This window comes from Mastigoproctus giganteus, chromosome 6, assembly GCF_048544385.1.
Source record: "Mastigoproctus giganteus isolate SK-2022 chromosome 6, ASM4854438v1, whole genome shotgun sequence".
NCBI classification, from domain to species: domain Eukaryota; kingdom Metazoa; phylum Arthropoda; class Arachnida; order Uropygi; family Thelyphonidae; genus Mastigoproctus; species Mastigoproctus giganteus.
The window spans coordinates 84628852-84651608 of NC_143580.1; the positions used below are offsets into that span (position 1 = coordinate 84628852).

General features: G+C 36.7%; 1 protein-coding gene across 5 annotated transcripts in view; it reads left to right on the forward strand.

Moving 5' to 3' along the window:
- Window positions 1-22757, forward strand: part of mRNA-cap (RNA guanylyltransferase and 5'-phosphatase mRNA capping enzyme) — a 548400-nt gene that overhangs the window by 196980 nt on the left and 328663 nt on the right. For all 5 annotated transcript variants that reach the window (XM_090376079.1, XM_090376080.1, XM_090376082.1 and 2 more), the window contains one exon: window positions 16220-16295. In XM_090376079.1, coding sequence (XP_090232205.1) covers window positions 16220-16295 — 76 coding nt within the window. The remainder of the gene's footprint in view (window positions 1-16219; window positions 16296-22757) is intronic.

Consider the following 22757-nt stretch of genomic DNA (forward strand, 5'->3'; position numbering starts at 1 on the left):
TAAAATGGGATGACCTGCGAGACTTCTTTTCTTCTTTTCCTTGGTCACATTACTGTTTCAAAACTTCTGATGTCAACGTTTGCTCAGATCGTGTCAGTGAAATTATTCTTGAAGGAATGGAATCCTTTATCCCACACTCCACTTTAAAATCTTGCCCTTTATCTAAACCTTGGTTTTCCAATAAATGTGCTAAGGCTGTCCAAGAGAAGAACGTTGCATATCGTAATTGGCTTGTTTCTGATTCTTCAGATTCATTTTCTGCCTACACCAAAGCTCGCAACAATTGTAAAGCAGTTATTAATCAGTCCAAACTAGAGTTTGAACCGGCTAAGAGTAGAAAACTTGCTTCTTGCCCTAATGGTAGCCGAGCATTCTGGTCTCTTGCCAAAGCTATTGGCCGCAACTTTTGCCCATCTCTGCTCCCACCTATGTCCAAACCAGATGGTTCTGTTGTCACTTCAGCCAAGGATAAAGCTGACCTGCTAGCATCCCATTTTTCTTCCAGCTCACATATTAATGATCTTGGTAAAACACCTACCATTCCCAACACGCTCCATTCAGTGCCTCCTGTGGTCTTCCATCAAAAGTATATTAGAAGGATTTTGATGAATCTTGATGCTAAGAAAGCTCCAGGTCCCGATGGTATCTCTCCACTTGTTCTCAAAACCTGTGCTCCTGAACTTACTCCTATTCTTTGCTGCCTTTTTTCACTTTCTTATTCTAAAGGTGTTTTTCCTTCTGCTTGGAAATTTGCTCATATCCAGCCAGTTCCTAAAAAGGGTGACAAATCCCTCCCATCCAATTATCGTCCCATTGCAATTATGTCTACTCTTTCTAAAGTAATGGAGAAATCAATTAACCGCCAACTCTTACACCACCTAGAAACCTTCCGTCTGATCAACCAGTATGGATTCCGTCAGTGTCGATCCACTGGTGATATTCTAGCTTATGTTACCCATTTATGGACTAATTCAATGGAAAGGTTCGGTGAAACACAAGTAGTTGCTCTTGACATCTCAAAGGCTTTTGTTCGTGTTTGGCATAAAGGTCTTCTAAACAAGCTTCCATCTTATGGTTTGCCAACTGTTTTTAATAATTGGTTATCCAGTTTTCTCACTGATCGCTCACTGAGGGTGATGGTAGATGGCTCTTTGTCTTCTAACTTCTCCACTAATGCCGGTGTCCCCCAAGGTTCAGTTCTTTCCCCCACTCTTTTCCTCTTGTATATCAGTGACCTTCTTCCATTGACTGGAAATCCTATCCATAGTTTTGCCGATGATAGCACATTGCATTCAACTTTTCATTTTGAGAAACCTTGTCCTGCTCAATCAGCTTCAACTTCTCGAAAATCTGCTACCAATTCCTTAAATGCCGATCTTCAGGTAATTCTCCAGTGGGGCAAAGACAACTTAGTTGATTTCAACCCTTCTAAAACTCAGTCTTGTCTTATATCTCGCAAAAAGGATTCTTCTGCTCCTATGCTTATGTTTAGTGACACTCCGATTTCTAGGCAAAATGATATCTCTTTTGGGGATTACCCTGACTTCTAATCTCTCTTGGCACAAGCACATTACAAATATTGCTTCCTCTGCATCTAAAAACCTTGGTTTTCTCTTTCGCTCTCGGCGTTATTTTTCTTCCAAACAGCTGCTCACTCTGTATAAATCGCAAATCCGCCCTGCCACAGAATATTGTTCCCACACTGGGGTGGTGCCCCCAAAACCTCTCTCAGGCTTCTTGATTCCATTCAGAAGAGGGCAGTTAGGTTAATTAATGATTCATCTCTAACAGAGTCTCTCCACTTGCTTTCTCATAGACATACTGTTTCTGCTGCATGCCTTTTCTTCAAATACTTCCATGGGCACTGTTCTTCTGAATTGGCTTCTGTAATTCCCGCTCTCTCTTTCAAAACAGTCCGAACACGTGCCGCCACCAGCCAACATCCATTTACTGTCCAACTTCAAACCCACAGAACCAACTTTTCACCTTCCTCATTTATTCATTCAACTGCCATTTTCTGGAACAACCTTTCTTCATATGTATTTCCTGAAAATTACAATCTACAGAAGTTCAAGTCCAATGTCAACAAATATCTTCTTTCGTCTTCTCAACCTCCAACCCAAGCATGGTACTAAGTACTATAGGTTCTAATACCTCTCGTGTTTGGGGTTCACATAAAAAAAAAAAAAAAACTGGTATGGGGACAACAGAAACGGGTAGGTATGAGACATTCTTTTAGTCTGGCTATCATTCTGCTCAAAGCCCCCGATTAAGTAGCAGATTGATAGCCAAGTGAGAGAATGTTATTGTAATTTATTTTGTTCATTTGCATTTTTTGTTTATTTGCATTTATATTGTTATTTTTATTGTTATTTTCACCATTTAGCCTCATATTATATTTAATACCATTACATTCATATAACATTTATAGGCCTCCCAGGCTAAAGTTAGTTTACATTTGCTAACTTGGTAACCTGATCCATATACACCTAATTGCCTACAGATTAATAACATTTAATTAAACAAAATTGATCAGTATATATATATATATATATATATATATGAAAACGAAGAAGTGGAAGGAAAAAATGAAAAGGCGGAAAGGGAAAAAAGTGTCATTTGTGACACTTATATATATGTCTTATATATATACAAATGACACTTAGATAATATATGTATCTTTGCATAGTTTGACATTATGATTTATTATAATGGTTTTTAAACTTATATATTTTACAGGCATAATATCTTACATTCCTCCTTTTTTTTTCCCAATTCATCCTAATTTTCAAAGTATTGCATATATGACGTTAGCTTAGTGCCCTGTATTTTTTTATAATAAATCATGTAGTAGCCCAGTAAACTATTTTTATATCTGTATAAGATATCTAGTGATATTTTCTTTATATCTTGTTGTATTGTTAAATGTTATAATCAGCACTTCCTTGTGTATTGTGTTGACACTTACTCTGTTGTTAACATCTACTCTGAATTCTTCTGTCTTCTTGTCCTTGTTGGTCAAGTTGCACAAGTAGTAGTAATGATTGTTGTTAAGTTGCCCAAGTGTCCTGAAAGTTATTTGATATATGTTGTCTGAACTCTGTGTGTATCCATGACTACCCACCTGGTTTCTTCAAACTCATGAAATGTTTGAGGGGGGAAATAAATGTGGGACAAAACATGCACAATGGATATTTTGAGAGAAATAATAAATCTTAGTGCAAACTAAGTTGTGCTGCTATTATCATTTATGCATCCACCAAAAAAAAGTAAGTTTGGTGTGCCTATGAAAATTAAAATATCAGGATATCGAGTTCTGCTTGGTGGAAACTGTGCATCAAAAAATTGTTTATGACATCCTTTAAGATCCTGACCAACTTATGAGGTTTTGGGGATGGTTTCAGAGTAGGTGAATGAGGATGAATAGGTCATGAACGTGGTTTGCCAGTTGGACAAAATCACCTTTAAGCTTGCCATTGTGAACCTTCATATTGACACCCAGAGATCTAGATACTAATACAGACAAGGCTGCAGATTTGTCTCTTAGTGGTATGTTATATCCTCCAGAGGCATTTTAGGACCATTTTTCTCTGCAAGAATAATTATAACACTGAACAACAAACTTTGGTTCATATCTCGTTACAGGCATGAAAGTAAGTTTACTTTATAGATTTTTGGGTGCTAAACATGGAAATAATGCTTAAAATGGTAAATTAGCTCTTGTTTTTGAAGAAAGTAGTTTTTTATATTTATACAAGGTATTTTTTTTTTTTTTTTTTTTAAATATGGCAGTAAGATGCGGCTATTAACATATCTGTATCAAACATGGAACCTTCTCACCTTTCAGCTTCAGGAGCATCCCTTTTCACCATCTAACAGTAATCGGCTAACATGGTGGCACTCCATTTGTATCTTTGTTCCATCACTGCGATGTCTTGATGGAAGTGCTCACCATGTTTGTTGCTGATGGCACCACAGTTTGGTGGGAAGAAATCCAGGTGTGAGTGCAAGAAATGCACTTTCAGTGACATGTTACACCACAGTTTTTTGTAAGAAGTAATGAGATCTTCTACAAGCTGCTTGTAGTTACCGGCTTTAACATTTCCTAGAAAACCAGTTAAAACATTTTGAAAGTATCCACGCTGATTTCTCGCTGTCACTGACACATTCGAACTGTCTGTCTTTGAAAAGTTGCCTTATAATGGACAAAATGGTGGATCCTTTGATGTATGTGGCTGCTGTATTTCTTCTTGTATATCAAGTTGGTGTTCATCAGTGTCTTCATCAGAGTGTACAGAAAAACGGTCGAGTGGTTCGAAGTGGTTCGAGTGGTTCCTTATAATGATAAGGCAACTTTTCAAAGACTCTTTCTTCTCTGTACTAAGTCTTGGGATATTCTCTTCAAGGTGTGTGAATGCAGGACCATCCACTTCCAAAGCCTTCACGAAATTTTTAATGAGCTCCAGTTTGATGAGTAGTTGAAGCAAAACTTTATTTGGTTCTACCAGACGTTCAAATGCTATATTTTTCATTCCAAGTGTTAATGATTTTTGTTCAGGCAAACTCCTCTTCTCGTAGTACATATCTTTGGCATGACCATCCTTCTCACAGAGAAGGCAATAATACTTAGTGTAACCCTTTTGTCGTCCTAATAAAATGGCAATTACCTTTAAATCACCACATACTGCCTCTCCTACTTTTGATAGTGTACACCTAAGAGGATGTTCTCCATGTTTGCATATATTTCTTTTTTGTGGACAGTATATGCAAGAGGTATTGAAGGTAGCATATTTCCTTCTAAGGTCAGTCTTAAGGCTAACCTTAAAAACATTTGTAAATAGTCTCCATTCTTTGGGAACATGCCTCATGTTCATCAGTGCCATAAGACCACAAACGTCCTTACAAACAGTGTGTTCACCTTCTGTTTGATAGAATTTATCATAGTCTTTATTTCAAATACGAAATGTTGTGAATTTCACAGAATGATCTAGAAGATTCCACTCTTGTAGCCTCGAGGCCAATAGCTCTGCCTTATTCTTTGGCAGTTTGAGATCCCTGATGAGGTCATTAAGCTCACTTTCTGTGATCTTATGTGGTTTGGAATGATAAAGGTTTGGACAAAATGGTGGATCCTTTGATGTATGTGGCTGCTGTATTTCTTCTTGTATATCAAGTTGGTGTTCATCAGTGTCTTCATCAGAGTGTACAGAAAAACGGTCGAGTGGTTCAGGAATAGGTAGTACTTCACCATAAAACACAGGACGAATTGCAGATGGTATATTTGGGTACGTCACTGTCCTCTTTTTCTTCATGTCATCCCTTTTATAATAGGGGGCACCATACAGGTGTAACAATCTGTGACATGGTTTGTTAGTCCCTCCATATCACCTGTGCTGTGAAAGGCATAAAATGTCAGTAGTGCAGTTTTTAATGAACAGGTAGTGCAGCATATTTGTGGAGCCCAGTTGTTGTCCTGGTTGCCTATTTTACACCCAAAGTACAAGAAGCAGGCCTTTTTTTATGGCTTGAGTTAACCTGACTTCTCCACATATGTAATAGAAGTCATCCAGACTTCACACAATTACGGGGCATATTAATGTTACATGACACAAATACTATGCAAAAAGTAGGAATCTCACAGAGAACAACAGTTAATTGAGGACAAATCTCCCAGTATAGCCATATTTGAGTATTACTGCAACAGAGTTGAAGACAAATTTGAGGTGACAACAACTTGTCAGGTGATGCAGAGCAAGGCGACAGTTGTCGATCATGTGATAAAAGTGTGGTTGTACTGAAACTGCAGTGTTCCCATGCATTTTGCTGAAAGACATAGTTGATAATGCAGAGTAACTCACTAATATGAGACCCCAACTGTAATTTGAAAACAAGAGCCAATCAATAAAATTTTAATGCGATTTTCGTGTTCAGCAGCATAAAATTAGTCATTGGGTATTTTCTTTTTTGTAACATTTTATGTGTTGACCGGTATTACCGGTGCCGAATACCTTAACATGCTCTGGAAACGAATTGTACCTGTGTGTGTGTGTCATCAGATGTATAGAGAAAACAAAGCTTGCTATTTTCCATGCTATTTTGATGGTTGAAGAAGAAATACTTAATTTCTACCATATTTGCCTGTTTTAACTCCACCGGATTTAAATACCTATGTGGTTACCTGAAGAATACGGTATACAAACTGCAACGACATTCACTCCGAAAACTTAACCTTAAAATTGAGCAATCTGTCGTCAATCCTAGTACAAACACTTGCCCAAGTTTAATCTAAATACTTGAATTAAAAACACTTTGCCTGTGTAAAGTTTTTACACTTTTTAATGAAACCCCCAAACATGAAAGGTACTAGAACCTGTAGTATATACTACCATTCATGGAAGCAAGAAGTTGATGTTAGATTTGAATTTGTAGGTTGCAATTTTCAGAAAATACATGTAAAGGACTTCCCCCTCTTGAATAGTCTAGAACAGAAGATCCCAAAGGGTGATTTGTAACCCCCTTGGGGGCACACTCGGTTTTCTGAGAGGGGCTTGTTTTCATAAAGCACTTTTTTAACAAAAAAATGGAAAAACCATCCCACTAATCCAGGTACAAAGGCTTTTTTAATTTATTTGTATTTTTCATATTTCATTTCTTTGAGACTGTATGTATTAAAGTATATATTAATTTATAAAAGTATGTGTATTCATTACTAAGTTTTAGGTCAAATCTGTTTATTTCTCCATTAAGCTTGCTTTCTTGTATCATATGCCTCTAGTAGTGCTAATTTGCACTTGTTCTTGAACTTGAGGGGGATCTAGGTATAAAAGTTTAGAAACTTCTGGTCTAGAAGCTTCAGATTACTTTTAGGGTTCCAATCCAGAGGGAAATAATATTCCATAGTAGGCTAGTGAGATTTGTAGAATGAGTAGTTGTTTAGAAGAAAATTAATGTTGAGAGAAAGAAAGAAAACCCAATTTTTTTGATGCAGAAGAAGTAGTATTTTTGATGTGCTTATTGCCAAGAGAGATTTAGAAGTCAGGATAATTCTCAAAAGATAACATTGATTTTGTCTAGAAATCAGGGTATCTTTAAGATTGAGCCTAGAAACAGTCTTTTCTGTAAAAAAAAATTAGACTAGACTGAGTTTTAGAAGGATTGAGGTTACTACCATTACCACCATTCATGGGAGGCTGAAAAACAAGAAGATAATAATATTAATATTAACAATGGCCACATGTTGCAAGGAAGCTTATGCTGCACCAGCCAAAAAAATAAAAAATAAAAGAAAATAAATAAATAAAAGAAAAAAAATAATAATTAATTAGAGAAAAAGAATGTTTCCCTCTTCCTGTAGGTAATTATCCAGCCTCTACCACCCATGTAGGTAACTTATTCCAGTAATTTATAACTCGCTGGCTAAAATAAAACTTCCTGCAATCAAGTCTAAACATCTCCCCTTGTAACTTGAAATTATGGCCCCTAGTTCTAGAATCATTTATAACCCTGAAAATTTTGTCCTCATTCATTTTACTTTTTGCCTCTTGGAGCCTTGAATACCTCAATCAAGTCTCCTCTAAGGTTTCAATCTCCTCAATCAAGTCTCCTCTAAGGTTTCAATCTCCTCAATCAAGTCTCCTCTAGTCTCCAAGCTCTGCAACCCACATATTCAAAGTCTTTCCTCATATGGATGCCCTTTTGCCAATCTCACCAGGTGAGTTACCCATCTTTGGACCCTTTCAAGGAGCAAAATGTATTTCTATAGGTGTGGTCTCCATACTTGAACACAGTATTCCAAGTTTGGTCTAACAATAGGCTTATATAATGGGATTATGACATCCTTATCTCTACTAGCAATTGTTCAATAAATCATTGATAGAACACCAGGGTCTTCTTTGCAACCTGTCTACAATGCTCGGAGAACTTCATGTCTGATCAAAACTGAATCATAACACCCAAGTCCCTTTCCTTCACTTTAATTCAACTCCACCGAGTGTATAAGTTCTTTTGTGATTACTGTTCCCTAGGTGTAATATCTTATACTTTGCTGGATTAAAGCATAGCTGCCAATTTTCTGACCATCCCTGAAGTCTCTCTATGTTACTCTGTAGAAGCTCTGCTTGGCGGTGATCATTAACTACTGTACCAATCTTCACATCTTAAAATTTAGACATTACACCCGCTATCTCTTCATCAATGTCATTTAAGAAAATCAAAAACAACAGTGGTCCCAGTACTGATCCTTGGGAACCTCACTACTTACATCACCACAATCTGAGGAATAAACTGTTTATCACAACCCTCTGCCTCTTGCCCTAAAGCCATCCAGCTGTCCATCTAAGGATTTTCCCAGTAATTCCAACTTCTTCCAGCTTATAGAGTAAGCGCTCATGTGGGGGATGATTAAAATGCTTTGCTGAAATCCAAATAAACAATGTCAAAATTATTCCCTAAATCCCACCCTTGAGTGACCCTGTCAAAATAGCTAACCAGATTAGTTAAACATTAGTTTCCCTTTATGAAACCATGCTGAATATCCTTCAGAATTCCTTTTCTATCTAAATGATCCTGAATTCCACCCTTGATCATGCTTAGAACTGTCCTTATGTATTGGAGATACATTGGCACTTTTCCAATCCAACGGAATCACTTCCGAGTCCAGTTATGCATGATTAGCCTAAATGGTTCAATTCACTCACCACCTTCCTTAAGATTATAGGTTATATGCCACCAACCCCAGGAGCCTTACTGGCCTAGCTTGGAAGGTTTTTCATTAAATAAACATGAAATTTCAACATCATTAATTACATATTTTTCAACTTCACTCCCATAATTTCTCTTTGACATAAAGAGTTTTACTACTGTAAATATCAATGCAAAGTAACTGTTGAGTTCATCTGCAACTTCAGCTGGGATATCTAATACTATCCCACCTCCATTACGTAAGGGTACGATCTGGTTTGTCCTTCTCTTCTTTGCATTTATATATGTGAAGAATTCCTTACCCCCATATAATCTGCCTTTGCCAGCCTAACCTTTTCTGTGGCACTATTACAGATCAATTTGTAACTGTTATAGGCTTCAGTTCTTTTTTAATGTTAAACTTGAATTTCTGTACATTGCAGCTGTCATGAAATACATGTGGAGGATAGGCTGTTCTGAAAAAAAAAAAGGTAGAAGGGATAAATGAAGAAGTGGAAAAGTTTTTTTTAAAATCTGTATCCTTCACCCCTCTGGAGAATTACCCAAAGATTGGCATTTAAGGACTTGTTGGTGGATATTCAAGATACTGAAGCTGTTTATGCAGGACAAGTTTTCTCAAACTATAAGTATTAGTATTAGTAATGGCCACATGGTGCAAGAAAGCCTATGACTTATGCTGCACCAGCCAAAAAAAAAAAAAAAAAAAACGAATAAAACAATGTTAAAAAAAAAAAAAAAACAAAAAACCTAATAATTAATAAAAGAAAAGGAAATTAAACCTATCATCCTATGCATTTCCCTCACCCAAAGGTACTATACAGATAACCTTTGAATTTCCCCAAACTGTCAGCCTCTACCACCTATGTAGGCAACTTATTCCAGTAATTTATAACTCGCTGGCTAAAATAATACTTCCTGCAGTCAAATTTTCTCCTACCATTGATGGGACTCGGGCCCTTTCCACCCGGTGTGGGGAGCACGGCAATCCTACCAACTGTGCCACACTATAAGGTGAAATGTAGTATGCTATCATAAACAAAATTATCAGTAGGATTTCAAATTAGTGGAAGGTCATTAAAATACAAAATGAAAAGAGTAGGAGAAGGGCCTGAATCTTAAAGAACATGCCAACATTACTGGAGAAGTTAGAAAACAAAACAATCTATCATTACCCAGAGTGGTTGGCCCAAGAGAGAACTGAATACCCATTTGCAAAAAACACTCGGCAACCCATAAGATGGGAGCTTGTTTAGAAGACGTTTATACCAAATGTTAGTAATTCTTAGAAATGTTAAGAGCAGTTACTTCAGTTACACCAAACTACAATCAAATTTCTCTAAAGATGAGTAACGTAACATAAGCTCTAAAACATATAGCTCTAAAAACGGTGTTCGCAGGCCGGCTGCTAGTTAGTACACTAGACCAAACCTATTGGTAAATCTTTAGGAGGCTTCCAGATCAGCTAGTTATAATCTTCGTGCCTCTACTCTGCCAGATAATGACTGGAGGGAGTCCGAGTAGTGTGTATGCATGGAGCATTGTCGAGGCCCCGTTATGTCAAGGATCTGGGTATATTCTTACATTGTGTACGCCATATCCAAAAATTTCATTACTTCATGCAGATCCCCCCCCCCCAACTTTTCTTACTATTGAATACACCATGAATTGTCAAACTAATAGAGTAAGCTTATCTGCGGAAAGATCTAAACCTACCAAACACTTCCTAGTTCATTTCACAAATATACGTGGTCTCAGTTCTAATCTCAATGATGTCAATTTCCACTTGCAGTCGGCCAAACCCCATGTACTTTTTCTGACAGAATCTCAGTTATCGGTTCATTCAACTACTGCTCATCTCAGATGCCCAAATTATTCGCTGTTTGATTCCTTTCGCCTCAAAGGTGGTACTTGTGCATATGTCAGTTCTGATATTTCCTGTCAGAGACTTGTTGGAATTTGAAATCACCTCTCTTTGATCTTCTCTGGCTTAAAATCTCTCTACCTCATTGTGTCAAATTCATCTGTTGTCTCTACCGTTCTCCCAACTCCACTAAGCACTTGGAGCCCTTTGAGTTCCAACTCCAGCTGGCTTCCGTTTTCTAGCCACACCGACCCAGCTGGTCGAGTTGCTGAGGCTTTTGCAATTACTATTGACCTTGCACAGATTGTTCATTTACCTACAAGAATACCGGACAATCTTAACAATACAGTCAACACGCTTGATCCTTTTCTCACAAACAACCCTTCTAAGTATATGGTCGAAGTGAGTGGTCTTTTAGGCACCTCAGATCACAACTTGGTGATTGTCTCTTCTCCAATAGAGCCTTCATCTCATGGCTATTCCCAACCTCATATTGTTTGGCTTTACAAGAATGCAAAATGGGATGACCTGCGAGATTTCTTTTCTTCTTTTCCTTGGTTGGATTACTGTTTCAAAACTTCCGATGTCAGCCTTGGCTCAGATTGTGTCAGTGAAATTATTCTTTTAGGGATAGGAATCCACATTCCACCTTAAAATCTCGTCCTTTATCTAAACCTTGGTTTTCCAATAAATGTACTAAGGCTGTTCAAGAGAAGAACGTTGCATATCGTAATTGACTTGTTTCCAGTTCTTCAGTTTCATTTTCTGCTTACACCAGAGCTCGCAAGAATTGTAAAGCAGTTATTAATCAGTCCAAAGTAGATTTTGAACAGGCTAAGATTAGAAAACTTGCTTCTTGCCCTAATGGTAGCAGAGAATTCTGGTCTCTTGCCAAAGCTATTGGCCACAAATTTTGCCCATCTCTGCTATCACCTCTGTCAAAACCAGATGGTTCTTTTTTGTCACTTCGGCCAAGAATAAAGCTGACCTGCTAACATCCCATTTTTCTTCCAACTCACATATTAGTGATCTTGGTAAAACACTTCCCGCCATTCCTAGCACACACTCTATTCAATGCCTCATGTAGTTTTCCATCAAAAGGATGTTACAACGATTTTGACGAATCTTGATGCTAAGAAAACTCCAGGTCCTAATGGTATTAGTAGTAGCAGTAGTGGTATGTGATGCAAGAAAGCAAGTGTATGAGCTTATGCAGCATAAGCCAAAAAAAAAACAAAAAAAAAAAAACACACCATTACCTCCAAATGCCTGTCCATTTCCTCCTTAAATTTATTCAAACTATCAGCTTCCACAACGACAGATGGAAGTTTGTTCCAGCAGTTAACACCCGCTGGCTAAAGGCAAATTTCCGCACATCTATTCTACATCTGTCCTTTCTTAATTTGAATTTATGCCCCCCTTAGGTTCGTAATCTGAACAAGTGGAAGGATCCCATCAGAATTCAGCGTGCCCAACCCATTCAAGGCCTTATACATATCAATCAGATCACCATGCAGGTGCCTGTCTCCAGCCACTGCAATTAGCAGAACTTAAGCCTCTCTTGGTAAGAGGATCCCTTCCATCCCCTCACCAATCTTGTTGCCCTTCTCTGTACATGCTCAAGCAAATCTACATCCTTCCTAAAATGAGGCCTCCAGACCTGTACTCAAGGTGTGGCCTGACCATTGCCTTATACAGAGGGACAATCACCTCCTTTTCTCTGCTAGCAAAATTCCTATATATCATTGACAAAACCCTCATGACCTGGCAGCCTGTCTGCATGGCTCAGAAAACTTCATATCTGACTGCACAATTACTCCCAGGTCTTTTTCATTTTCTACCACCTTAAGTGTAGTACCACACAGTTGGATCGTTTCTCTGTGTTTACTTCTACCCATATGCAGTACTTTGCATTTGTCAAGGTTAAACTTCAGTTGCCACTTCTTAGCCCATCTGCCCAAATGATCTAGATCCTGTTGCAGTAGCACACCGCCATTACTGTCATTAACAACCCTGCCAACCTTTGTATCATCTGCAAACTTCGACATTAAGCCTGATATACCTTCACCGATATCATTGATAAATATACAAAACAACAGTGGACCCAACACCGAAACCTGTGGGACTCCACTAATAACATTAGTCCACGAAGAGCAGCACCCATTGATTACCACCCTCTGTCTTCTCCCACTTAACCATCCTTTTATCCATTGTAGCAACTTACCCTTAATACCATTCTGCTCCAATTTGTACAATAGTCTTTCATGCGCAACAGTGTCAAAAACTTTCCTGAAATCCAAATATATGATATCAAAATTATTTTTTGATATCATATACAGACACAGCAAACCCATGCTGTGTCTGAATTATTGCTGGAGTCTTGTCTAGATGATCCTGCAATCCATCTTTAACCAGTGACTCCATTATTTTACCCGGAACAGAAGTTAAACCAACTGGTCTGTAATTACTCGTGTCACTCTTCGATCCCCCTTTTTGAATTGGGGATACATTTGCACATCTCCAGTCTGTGGGAACCTCCCCTGAGTCCAAGGATGCTCTCATAATTATGGCTAAAGGTTTCCTTAGTTGCTTTGCTGCCTCCTTTAATATAACTGGATAGATCCCATGCACCCCAGGTGCTTTTCTTATGTTTAACTTCAACAATTTCTCCTCCACTTTGCTCTCAGTTATTACAAAATCATTAAGTATCCTGCTACAATTTGATAACCTTCTGCCATTTTCAAACCTTAATAATTCCTCATGTGTGAATGTAGATGCAAAATACTCATTCAGTTTGTTTGCTATCCGAGCAGGATCATCAACAGTCGAACCATCGATGTCAAGAGGGCCAATCAGATTCATCCCCTTCCTTTTAGAGTTTATATAAGTAAAGAAATCCCTGCTGTTTTTCTTAGTGTCTTTTACCAAGAATTTCTCGTAATCTGCCCTCGCCCGCCTAACCTCCTTTGTGACCTATTTCTCCACTTGTTCCCAAAAACTGTGCTCCTGAACTTTCTCCTGTTCTTTGCCGCCTTTTTTCATTTTCTTATTCCAAAGGCGTTTTTCCTTCTGCTTGGGAATTTGCTCATATCCAGCCAGTTCCTAAATAGTGTTACAAATCCCTCCCATCCAATTATGGTCCCATTTAAATTACGTTCACTCTTTCTAAAGTAATTGGAGAAATCAATTAACCGCCAACTCTTGAACTACCTAGAAACCTTCCGTCTGATCAGTGATCGCCAGTATGGATTCCATCAGTGTTGATCAACTGGTGATATTCTGGCTTATGTTACTCATTTATGGACAAATTCAATGTAAAAGTTTGGTGAAACACAAGCAGCTGCTCTTGACATCTCAAAGGCTTTTGATCGTGTTTGGCATAAAGGTCTTCTTAACAAGCTTCCATCTTATGTTTTGCCAAATGTTTTTTGTAATTGGTTATCCAGTTTTCTCTCTGATTGCTCACTGAGGGTAATGGTAGATGGCTCTCTGTCTTCTAACTTCTCCACTAATGCTGGTGTCCTCAAGGTTCAGTTCCTTCACTCACTCTTTTCTTCTTGTATATTAATGATCTTCTTTGATTGACTGGAAATCCTATCTATAGTGTTGTCGATGAAAGCACATTGCATTCCACTTTCCATTTTGAGAAACATTGCCCTGCTCAATAAGCTTCAACTTCTTGAATATCCGCTACCAATTCCTTAAATGCCGATATTTCGAGCCCGTGCCCACCACGGGGATATGCGGTGGTCAGGGAACGACCACCGCATATCCCCGGAGCAATATGGCCTTAGTTGCTAATGCTCCTAAAAAACAAATAACAAACAAACAAACAAAATGCCGATCTCTAGGTAATTCTCCAGTGGGGCAAAGACAACTTAGTTGATTTCAATCCTTCTGAAACTCAGTCTTGTCTTATATCTCCCAAAAAGGATTTTTCTGCTTCTATGCTTTTTTTTGGTTATACTCCAACTTCTAGGCAAAATGATATATCTCTTTTGGGGATTATCCTGACTTCTGATCTCTCTTGGCACAAGCACATTACAAATATTGCTTCCTCTGCATCTAAAAAACTTGGTTTTCTCGGTGTTACTTTTTTTCCAAACAGCTGTTCACTCTGTGCTAATTGAAAATCTGCCCTACCGTGGAATATTGTTCCCACATCTGTGGGTGGTGCCCCCAAAACCTCTCTCTGTCTTTTAGATTCCATTCAGAAGAGGGCAATTAGGTTAATTAATGACTCCTCTCTAACCAAGTCTCTCCACTTGCTGTCCCATAGATGTACTCTTTCCGCTGCATGCCTTTTCTACAGATACTTCCATGGGCACTGTTCTTCTGAATTGTCTTCTATAATTCCTGCCATCTCTTTCAAAACAGTCCGAACACGTGCCGCCACTGGCCACAGCCATTTACTGTCAAACTTCAAACTCACAGAACAAACTTTTCATCTTCCTCGTTTATTCATTCAACTGCTGGTTTCTGGAACAACCTTCCTTCATACTTATTTCCTGAAAATTACAGTCTACAGACGTTCAAGTCTAATGTCGACAAATATCTTCTTTCATGTTCTCCACCTCCAACCCAAGCGTGGTACTAAGTTGTATAGGTTCTAATACCTCTTGTGTTTGTGGTTTTCATAAAAAAAACAAAAAGGGATTTGTCCCCTTGTATAAGGCAATGGTCAGGCCACACCTTGAGTATTGTATATAGTATAAAATAAAAAAATAAACCAGTATGTCATTAGAGACCATCACTGAAATCTGTATTAGCAATCATTAATCAGATGGGAGGTTTGGGATAATTTAAGAGTCAGTATTTGATGGAATTCTGCATTACTTTGAAAACGGTAGCAGTAAGTGCAATGGGGCTATAATTGTATGGGAGGCATTTGCCACTGTTTTTTTAAACTGGCTGGATATGAGCAAATTTCCAAGCAGAAGAAAAATGTCAATGTAATAAAAAAAAAAGCGTGAAAAGGTGACATAGAACAGGAGCCAGCTCAAGTGCGCAAGTCTGGAGAACAATTGGAGAAATGGTATCAGAATCTGGTGCTTTCTTATCTTCATGATTGCCATTCAGAATTCTTTTAAATGTCCTTATGTCAGAAGTGCACAGGAGGCATTGAGTGGATTGTATTAGGTATGGTAGTAGGTGTTTACTATGATCATTGATACATGAGGTAAAAGAAAAGTAGGATGCTGTTAAGTCATCTTTGTCTTTATATCGGGTTGCAGTAGAACTACCAGGTTATAACTGAAGTGGGAGTAGTAACGAATGGGCCTGGTGTACTGGAATCCATGGTTGAGAAAAATAGATATGTACAGTTGAAAAAGAGACTCGTTTATTATATTACATTAAACTGGGTTATCATTGTACGTATCTATTTTTCTGAAGTGTGAGTATTATTAGGCAGAAGTTTGGTCAATAGCTATTGGCAAGAAATTCTAAACTACTTACTTTTTGCCAGAATAGTTTGGTTTGATTAATAACTGTTTCCCAATTTTTGCAAGCTTTAGTATAAGCAATAAGGAATTAGAAACTGAATGCTAAAATGTATATTTTATTTTGTGTAACGAATTATGAAAAAAAATTGTAAACAATTTATGCAAAAATGCTAGCTATCTGTGAACATTTTTATTTATTTTTCATTAAATGTAGGAGTGCATTGTACCCATGGTTTCAATAGAACAGGTTTCTTGATAGTAGCCTATCTTGTTGAGAATTTGAATTGGAGGTATGTTTAAGTATTTATGTTAACGCCCATGTTCTTTATCTTATATCTAAAAATTATTAAAAAAAAATGCACAATTGTTTATACCTAATTTGCTTTTATACTGATTTCTTTACATAATACATCTGTTAACAGGTCCCCCTATATTAAAGAGTAATATTTCTTCACAGGTCTTTTAAAAAATATTCATTTCTTTCACTTGTGGGATTAATTTAAATTTTAATTCAAATGGTCTTTATGCTTGTGCCTACATATGTGTGTATTTGTACTACGATACCTGAAAAGTTTCTTTGTCATAAAAGATATTATGACTTTTTAGCACTTTTAGACACAGAGCTTTTAGGACATTATTTCTGTACATACCACGCACACACTTATTGTTCTTTTTCACAGTGTGGCTGAGTTAGTCGGTCTTAGGTAAGGGTAGCATGATGTTTTTTTCTCCCAGCAAACAGAAAATCAACCTCAGAACACATGCAATTTACAGACAATATACACTGAGCAACATGGCCTTAGTTGCTGCTGATGCTCCTAATACCCAATAACAACAACAACACACACGTAATATCCTAAAAGCTAACATCACTTAGGAAATCAAAAATTGAATATAATACAAAGTCAAAGGGCCAGTAGATGCTGGGATTACAATTTTTTGTATGTATACTGTGCCACATTCCTACCAAAAATCATTTTACAATAATGAATGCATTATCATAATAGGAGTGTGTCCTTCTGGACTACCAGTCTTCCACTCATTATTTTATGCCATGGTATCCTGTTTGCTGTTAGATCTTTATATCTATCCAGACTGATAACTTTCTTTCCTCTAATGTCTGTATTCTTTTGTTTATATTCCATGTTTGATTATCCATCTTTATTAAAGAATGTTCCTAAATATAGAAAATTAACTTATTCCAATATTTGGTTATTTTAGTATATAGACTTTCATAACTCTTATTTTTGGGAACTAATTTTGATCCCAAATTGTATGAAAATTTATCTAATTTTATCACCAAATGATTTTTCACTTACTTTACACTTACAATAAACTGTACTGTGTGGATATTATTTCACTCTAATTTAGATTACTGAGTTATAAGTATTTGTATACATAAGGCTTATATATCCTAAGGCATATATATATATATATACTTATCCTTACCCCCACTTTACTGTAAATGAAAAGTAGGAGCAACAAATAATTTGGTTAATTTCTTGTTTGGCATTAGAAAAGGCATACGATGAACAACTTCTGCAACAACAAATGGAAGTTTGTTCCAACAATCAACCACCAGCTGGTCAATTGATTAAATAACAAATATACAACTCAAAATCGATTTATAAGGTGGTAATAGTATTTCCTACCGAATGAAAGGAAGCCACAAGCTTTTGCTCACAAGCTGTGGGCAAAAAAAAAAAAAAAAAATAGATAAGAAAATATAAACTGTAGTGTCAGACTTGATGCACCCTACTGCAGTGCAGTTGAAAACAATTCTGCGATGGCTGCTGCAGTGCATTCGTGAGCTGTTGCGAGTAAAGGCACTCCTTAGCCATATGTTCAGGATCAGGAGTGCAATAGCACATGCTCTGTGTAGATTGGGGTTTAAGCCCCTGACTGCTAAATACAGTTGATCTGCTAACGTGCACTGGACTAGTGTGGCAGATTAAAGTCTTTTCCCCCAAAATGACTTGCCGAGGAGGCCTCCATCCTGCAGTGGATTGACAATGGCTTCAAAATTAGTTTTATTTTAAGAGTACACAAATTAAGTGCTTCCCTCGTATAGGCAACTATCCAGTTGACCTTTGAATTTGTTCAAACTGTCAGCTTCATCTACCTGCGAAGGCAGTTTGTTCTAGCAATCAACGACTCGCTGGCTAAAAGAAAACTTCCTGCCGAGCCAAGTCTGCTGAGTTACTTGCTGCAGTCATGTTCAGTAAGTTTGAAAAGAAATGGAAGTGTTATGTTGTAGTTCAAACTTCTTCCAACAGAGGGTGGTACAGAGATTGTCCAGTAGGCTGACAGGTTGCAAGTAACAACCAGTATTGTTAAAAGTTCCATGTCATAATTTTGTAATGGAGCAAAAACAAATAACAAATTTTGCTTTAAACTGGGTAAATCTGCAACAGAAATGTATGAAATATTAAGAACTGTTTATGGTGATGAAACACTAAGTTGTACCAGTGTGTTTGAATGGTAAAAGTGGTTCAAAGACAGACATGAGGATGTTCGCAATTACCCAAGAAGTTGGCATCCATGAACCTATCAATGAGAACACAGTTGCAACTGTTCTGGAAATTGTGGCAAGAGATCATTGTTTAACCCTCAAAATGATGGGTTGAATGAGGAAATGATTTGTCAAATTCTGCATGAAGATTTTGGGAAAAGGAGAGCCTGTACAAAATTTGTGCCAAACAGCCTCACAGATGAGTAGGAGCAACAGAGGGTGTCATCAAGCAAAGACTTCATCCAGAGTTTTCAGAACAATCCTAATTTCCTCAACTGGATTGTGATTGGAGATGATTGTTGGGTGTTTCAGTATGACCCAAAGAGGAAGTATCAGAGCATGCAGTGGACTTCTATATAATCACCAAGGCCCAAAAAGTTTTGTTTAGAGAAGTCCAGGATCAAAATGATGCTGATTGTTTTTATGTGAATCTTAAGGAATTTGTACTTGAAAGGAAGGGAGTTAATGCTGCATTCTACAAAGATATTCTACAGGTGCTTCAAAGACTATTGAAGTGCATTTCCTGGGTGAGGCTACAATTTCGAGAGGTAAGGCACCACCTGGTTATTGTTGCACTTCCATGTCCTGGCCTATTCTGCACTTGTGAAGACATTTCAGAAAGAACATTGCATTGTACAGATCAAACATCCACTGTACTCTCCTGATCTACTACCAGTTGACTTCTCCCTTTTTTCATGGTGATTTGTGAAAGAAAAAAAATGAATAAAATTTTTGAACTCAAAACTGAATTAAAAACAGCTGTTAGTTTACAAACATCAAAAACCAATGCAGAGTGGTGTAAGTTATACACATCCCATGCATTTTTCTTCTCTACCGCATGTCTCAATAGTTCATCTGACATCCGTTTAATGTCTAAGCCTTGTCTGTGTTTCTTTGTGGGTATGAAAAGCATATTAGCTTCTGTGATTATTTACCTGACTGCTTCCCATTTAGAATTTGTTGTTGGAACAGCATCAGTTGGTCCCACTGTATAGAATTTAAAAACTGTCTGAGACCACTGTAGTTTTCCTTCCCTTCCCTTTACACTTGATAGAAAAACGTACCCATCAAACTGAACATCATCTCTTTGGACAACTTGACTGACTCTCTTCAGAAACCTTTAGAATGGTATAATAAGTTTATTCAATCAGGTGGTGATTACGCCTACCTTGATTAAAAATAAGACCATTTTTGAGCTTCTTTACTTTGCGTTCTTTTTATTACACTAGTCTGGGAACTTTATTGCCATAGCTCTTATATTGTAATAGTAGAATTACATTAAATGTTAATTTTCGTTGTTCTGCTGATTTTATGAACTATCAATATAACATTCCTTTGATATAACAACTGTTTTGCTCATCCCCACCTCTAACGGGTCACTATAAAAGTATCAACTTTATATCCAATTTTGGATATATATATATATATATATATATATAGTAGTTTCAGTGATGTTTTTTATTATTCAAAGAAATTTATGTCCCTTAAACAATGAATTTTGAAAATTGTATTTCTGTGTTCAGTTTGTCTTGGAAACTTTAGTTTCTGAAATTTCAGAAACAAACTTTTAGCTTTCAAGGAACAGAAATTATAATTTCTGTTCCTTGAACAGCCACTCCCCGATTAACATAAGGGTTGCGTTCCGCGGGACGCTATGTAAATTGAAATTTACATAAGTTGGAATTTCCCTAAATAAGCATTTAGGGAAATTCTGCACTCGCAGCTATGCACGCCGAATTTGATAGAAGCAAAAAAGAAATGTTTGACGAACATGAAAATAGAATTATTCAATTTTTTTTTATCTCATGTGCAGGAAAAATTTCAAAATTATAGAATTACAAAAAGAGAGAGGAGACAGGCGTAACATCAGCAAGTTTTACCTTTCAAGCATTGTTGCTAAAATTAACTTTCCAGCTGATAGTGCACCGCTGCAGAAGTTGAGGGCTGTGGAGATTTATAAGGGGTTTTTTTCCAACACATCACAATTTCTCTGCAGCTGCAGAATCGGTACTGGTGACTTCACCACATACTTTTAATGTTTTGGAAACCAGCGTGATGCTTGAACCTATTAAACCACCCATTGCTTGCCGCACACTTGGCTTGGTGTGTGCCGTAGTTATCGTTATCTTCATAAATACTTCTTGTTTGAATGGCCATTAGAGTCAAGGACACTTGCTTCTGAATCTGATTTTCCATCTTCGATATAGCACCTGAACTCTGTTTTGTGATCACTGTTGGGGCAGACTGGCCCGGTGTGAAGTACGTTGATCCTTTAACATGTTCTTTTTTATGTGCACTGCCCCTTAAAATAGTATTCACTGTTGAAGCAGCAAGTCCTAATTCCATGAAATGGATGACAAATTTTGTCCTGCTTTGTACTTCTTAATTAATCATCTTCATTTCTAATTCAATTTTGTTTTGTTTCGTTTCCTAGCACTGCCGGCACTTGCACTTTCCATTGGTCCACCATTCACTTTCCATTCCCTTCACCATTGTAATAAATAAATAGGAATGAAGAGAATATTCTGAAAATTTATTTATGTTTTTTATATGATTGAAGATGTAAGTGAAGGGGGAACATATTTTGCCATAATAATGTAAAAACCCAAACAATTCCAGTTATCGGGATTATTGCAAATGCAATAAGATCGAGTTTACTACCCGTTTATAATTAGTTGCACTAACAGAAAAGCCCAATAAAGCAGAAAGTGCAACTTTTTTTTGTTTTTTATGGTAGTGACCTCCAGAAATGTGTTTTAGAAAAATTTGATTCTTATAATGGAACATATGATGAAAGGGTAGTGCAATTTCCATTATAAAAATGACCTTTGAGAGAGATATATATATATAGTGTAAATTTCAACTTTCGAGGTCTTGGAACGAATTACCAAAAAAAAAAAAAAAAAAAAAACGTGTTATTGGGTTCACATTACGATATTTTCATGGTACCTGCATTTATTCCTACAGGATGCAAAATAATGTTTCCATGATTTTAAGTTTGCTGCACCAGCCAGCAAAAACTTGCGTATTCTGTAAGTCAAGTATTACGTAAGTCAGGGAGCGACTGTATTATACAATTAGAATTTTATATATAATGTATGTGGGTAATTATTGTTGATATTATTGCATATTTCTTACAAGAGAAGAATTGGCTTACTGGCACACTTTTCAAATATTTCAATATTTTTTACTTCACATAGATCAGAAATTATACTAATGCTGTGCTACCAGATGATACGTGAAACTTATTGATATCTAATATATTTGATTTCTTCAGCAATCTCAGTACAGTTTTGTTTATGCTGCTTGTGTTTAGTATTCCAAATAATTCTCTGCAAATTTTTTTGATTAAATATGAAATTACTAGGTTTTATTCATCTCAATTCTCTACTAACCCTTTACTTAATCAGATCTTTCTTGTGCACACGCGCGTGCACACACACAGAGGATGATTGCACTCCCAGCTCCGGTGAATTTTTGGCAAAAACACTTTCTCCACCATTGTTCTTATTTAAAGTTTAGCAAAAATAGTATAATTAGATAATTGATTATCAAATTATATATATAATTATATTAGATAGTTATGTAATAATATATAATTAGTATTCCAAACAGTTCTCTGCAAATTTTTTTGATTAAATACGAAATTACTAGGTTTTATTCATCTCAATTCTCTACAAATCCTTTACTTAATCAGATCTCTCGCATGCGCGCGCGCGCACACACACACACACGATGATTGCACTCTCAGCTCCCTGAATTTTTGGGAAAAACGCTATTTCTCCACCATTGTTCTTATTTAAAGTTTATTAAAAATATAATTAGATAATAATCTACTAATTATATAATTAGATTTATTTTCAAAGAAAAAATTATCCATTTTCAACTCTTACTCACATTGCCAATAGTCTACAGATAAAACTGGTTTAAACCATAACATGTTCTATACATATAGTAAAAAAATATAAAAGCATTAAACAAAGTTTGTGTTGCACTATCAAGGCAATTTGTATGCTGATATGATCTAATAAAGTGTATGCTGATATGATCTAATAATATTTGATCTTCAAATATCTGATATACTCATTAGCATTAGCAAAAGGCACATGATGCAAGAAAGCAAGCTTGTATAGTATCAGCAAAAAAAAAAAAACTTATTTCACCCATCCACTCACTCCAAATGTTTGAAAAAAAAATTGAAATGAATTAATTTTGAAAAAAAAAAAAAAAAAAAAAAAAA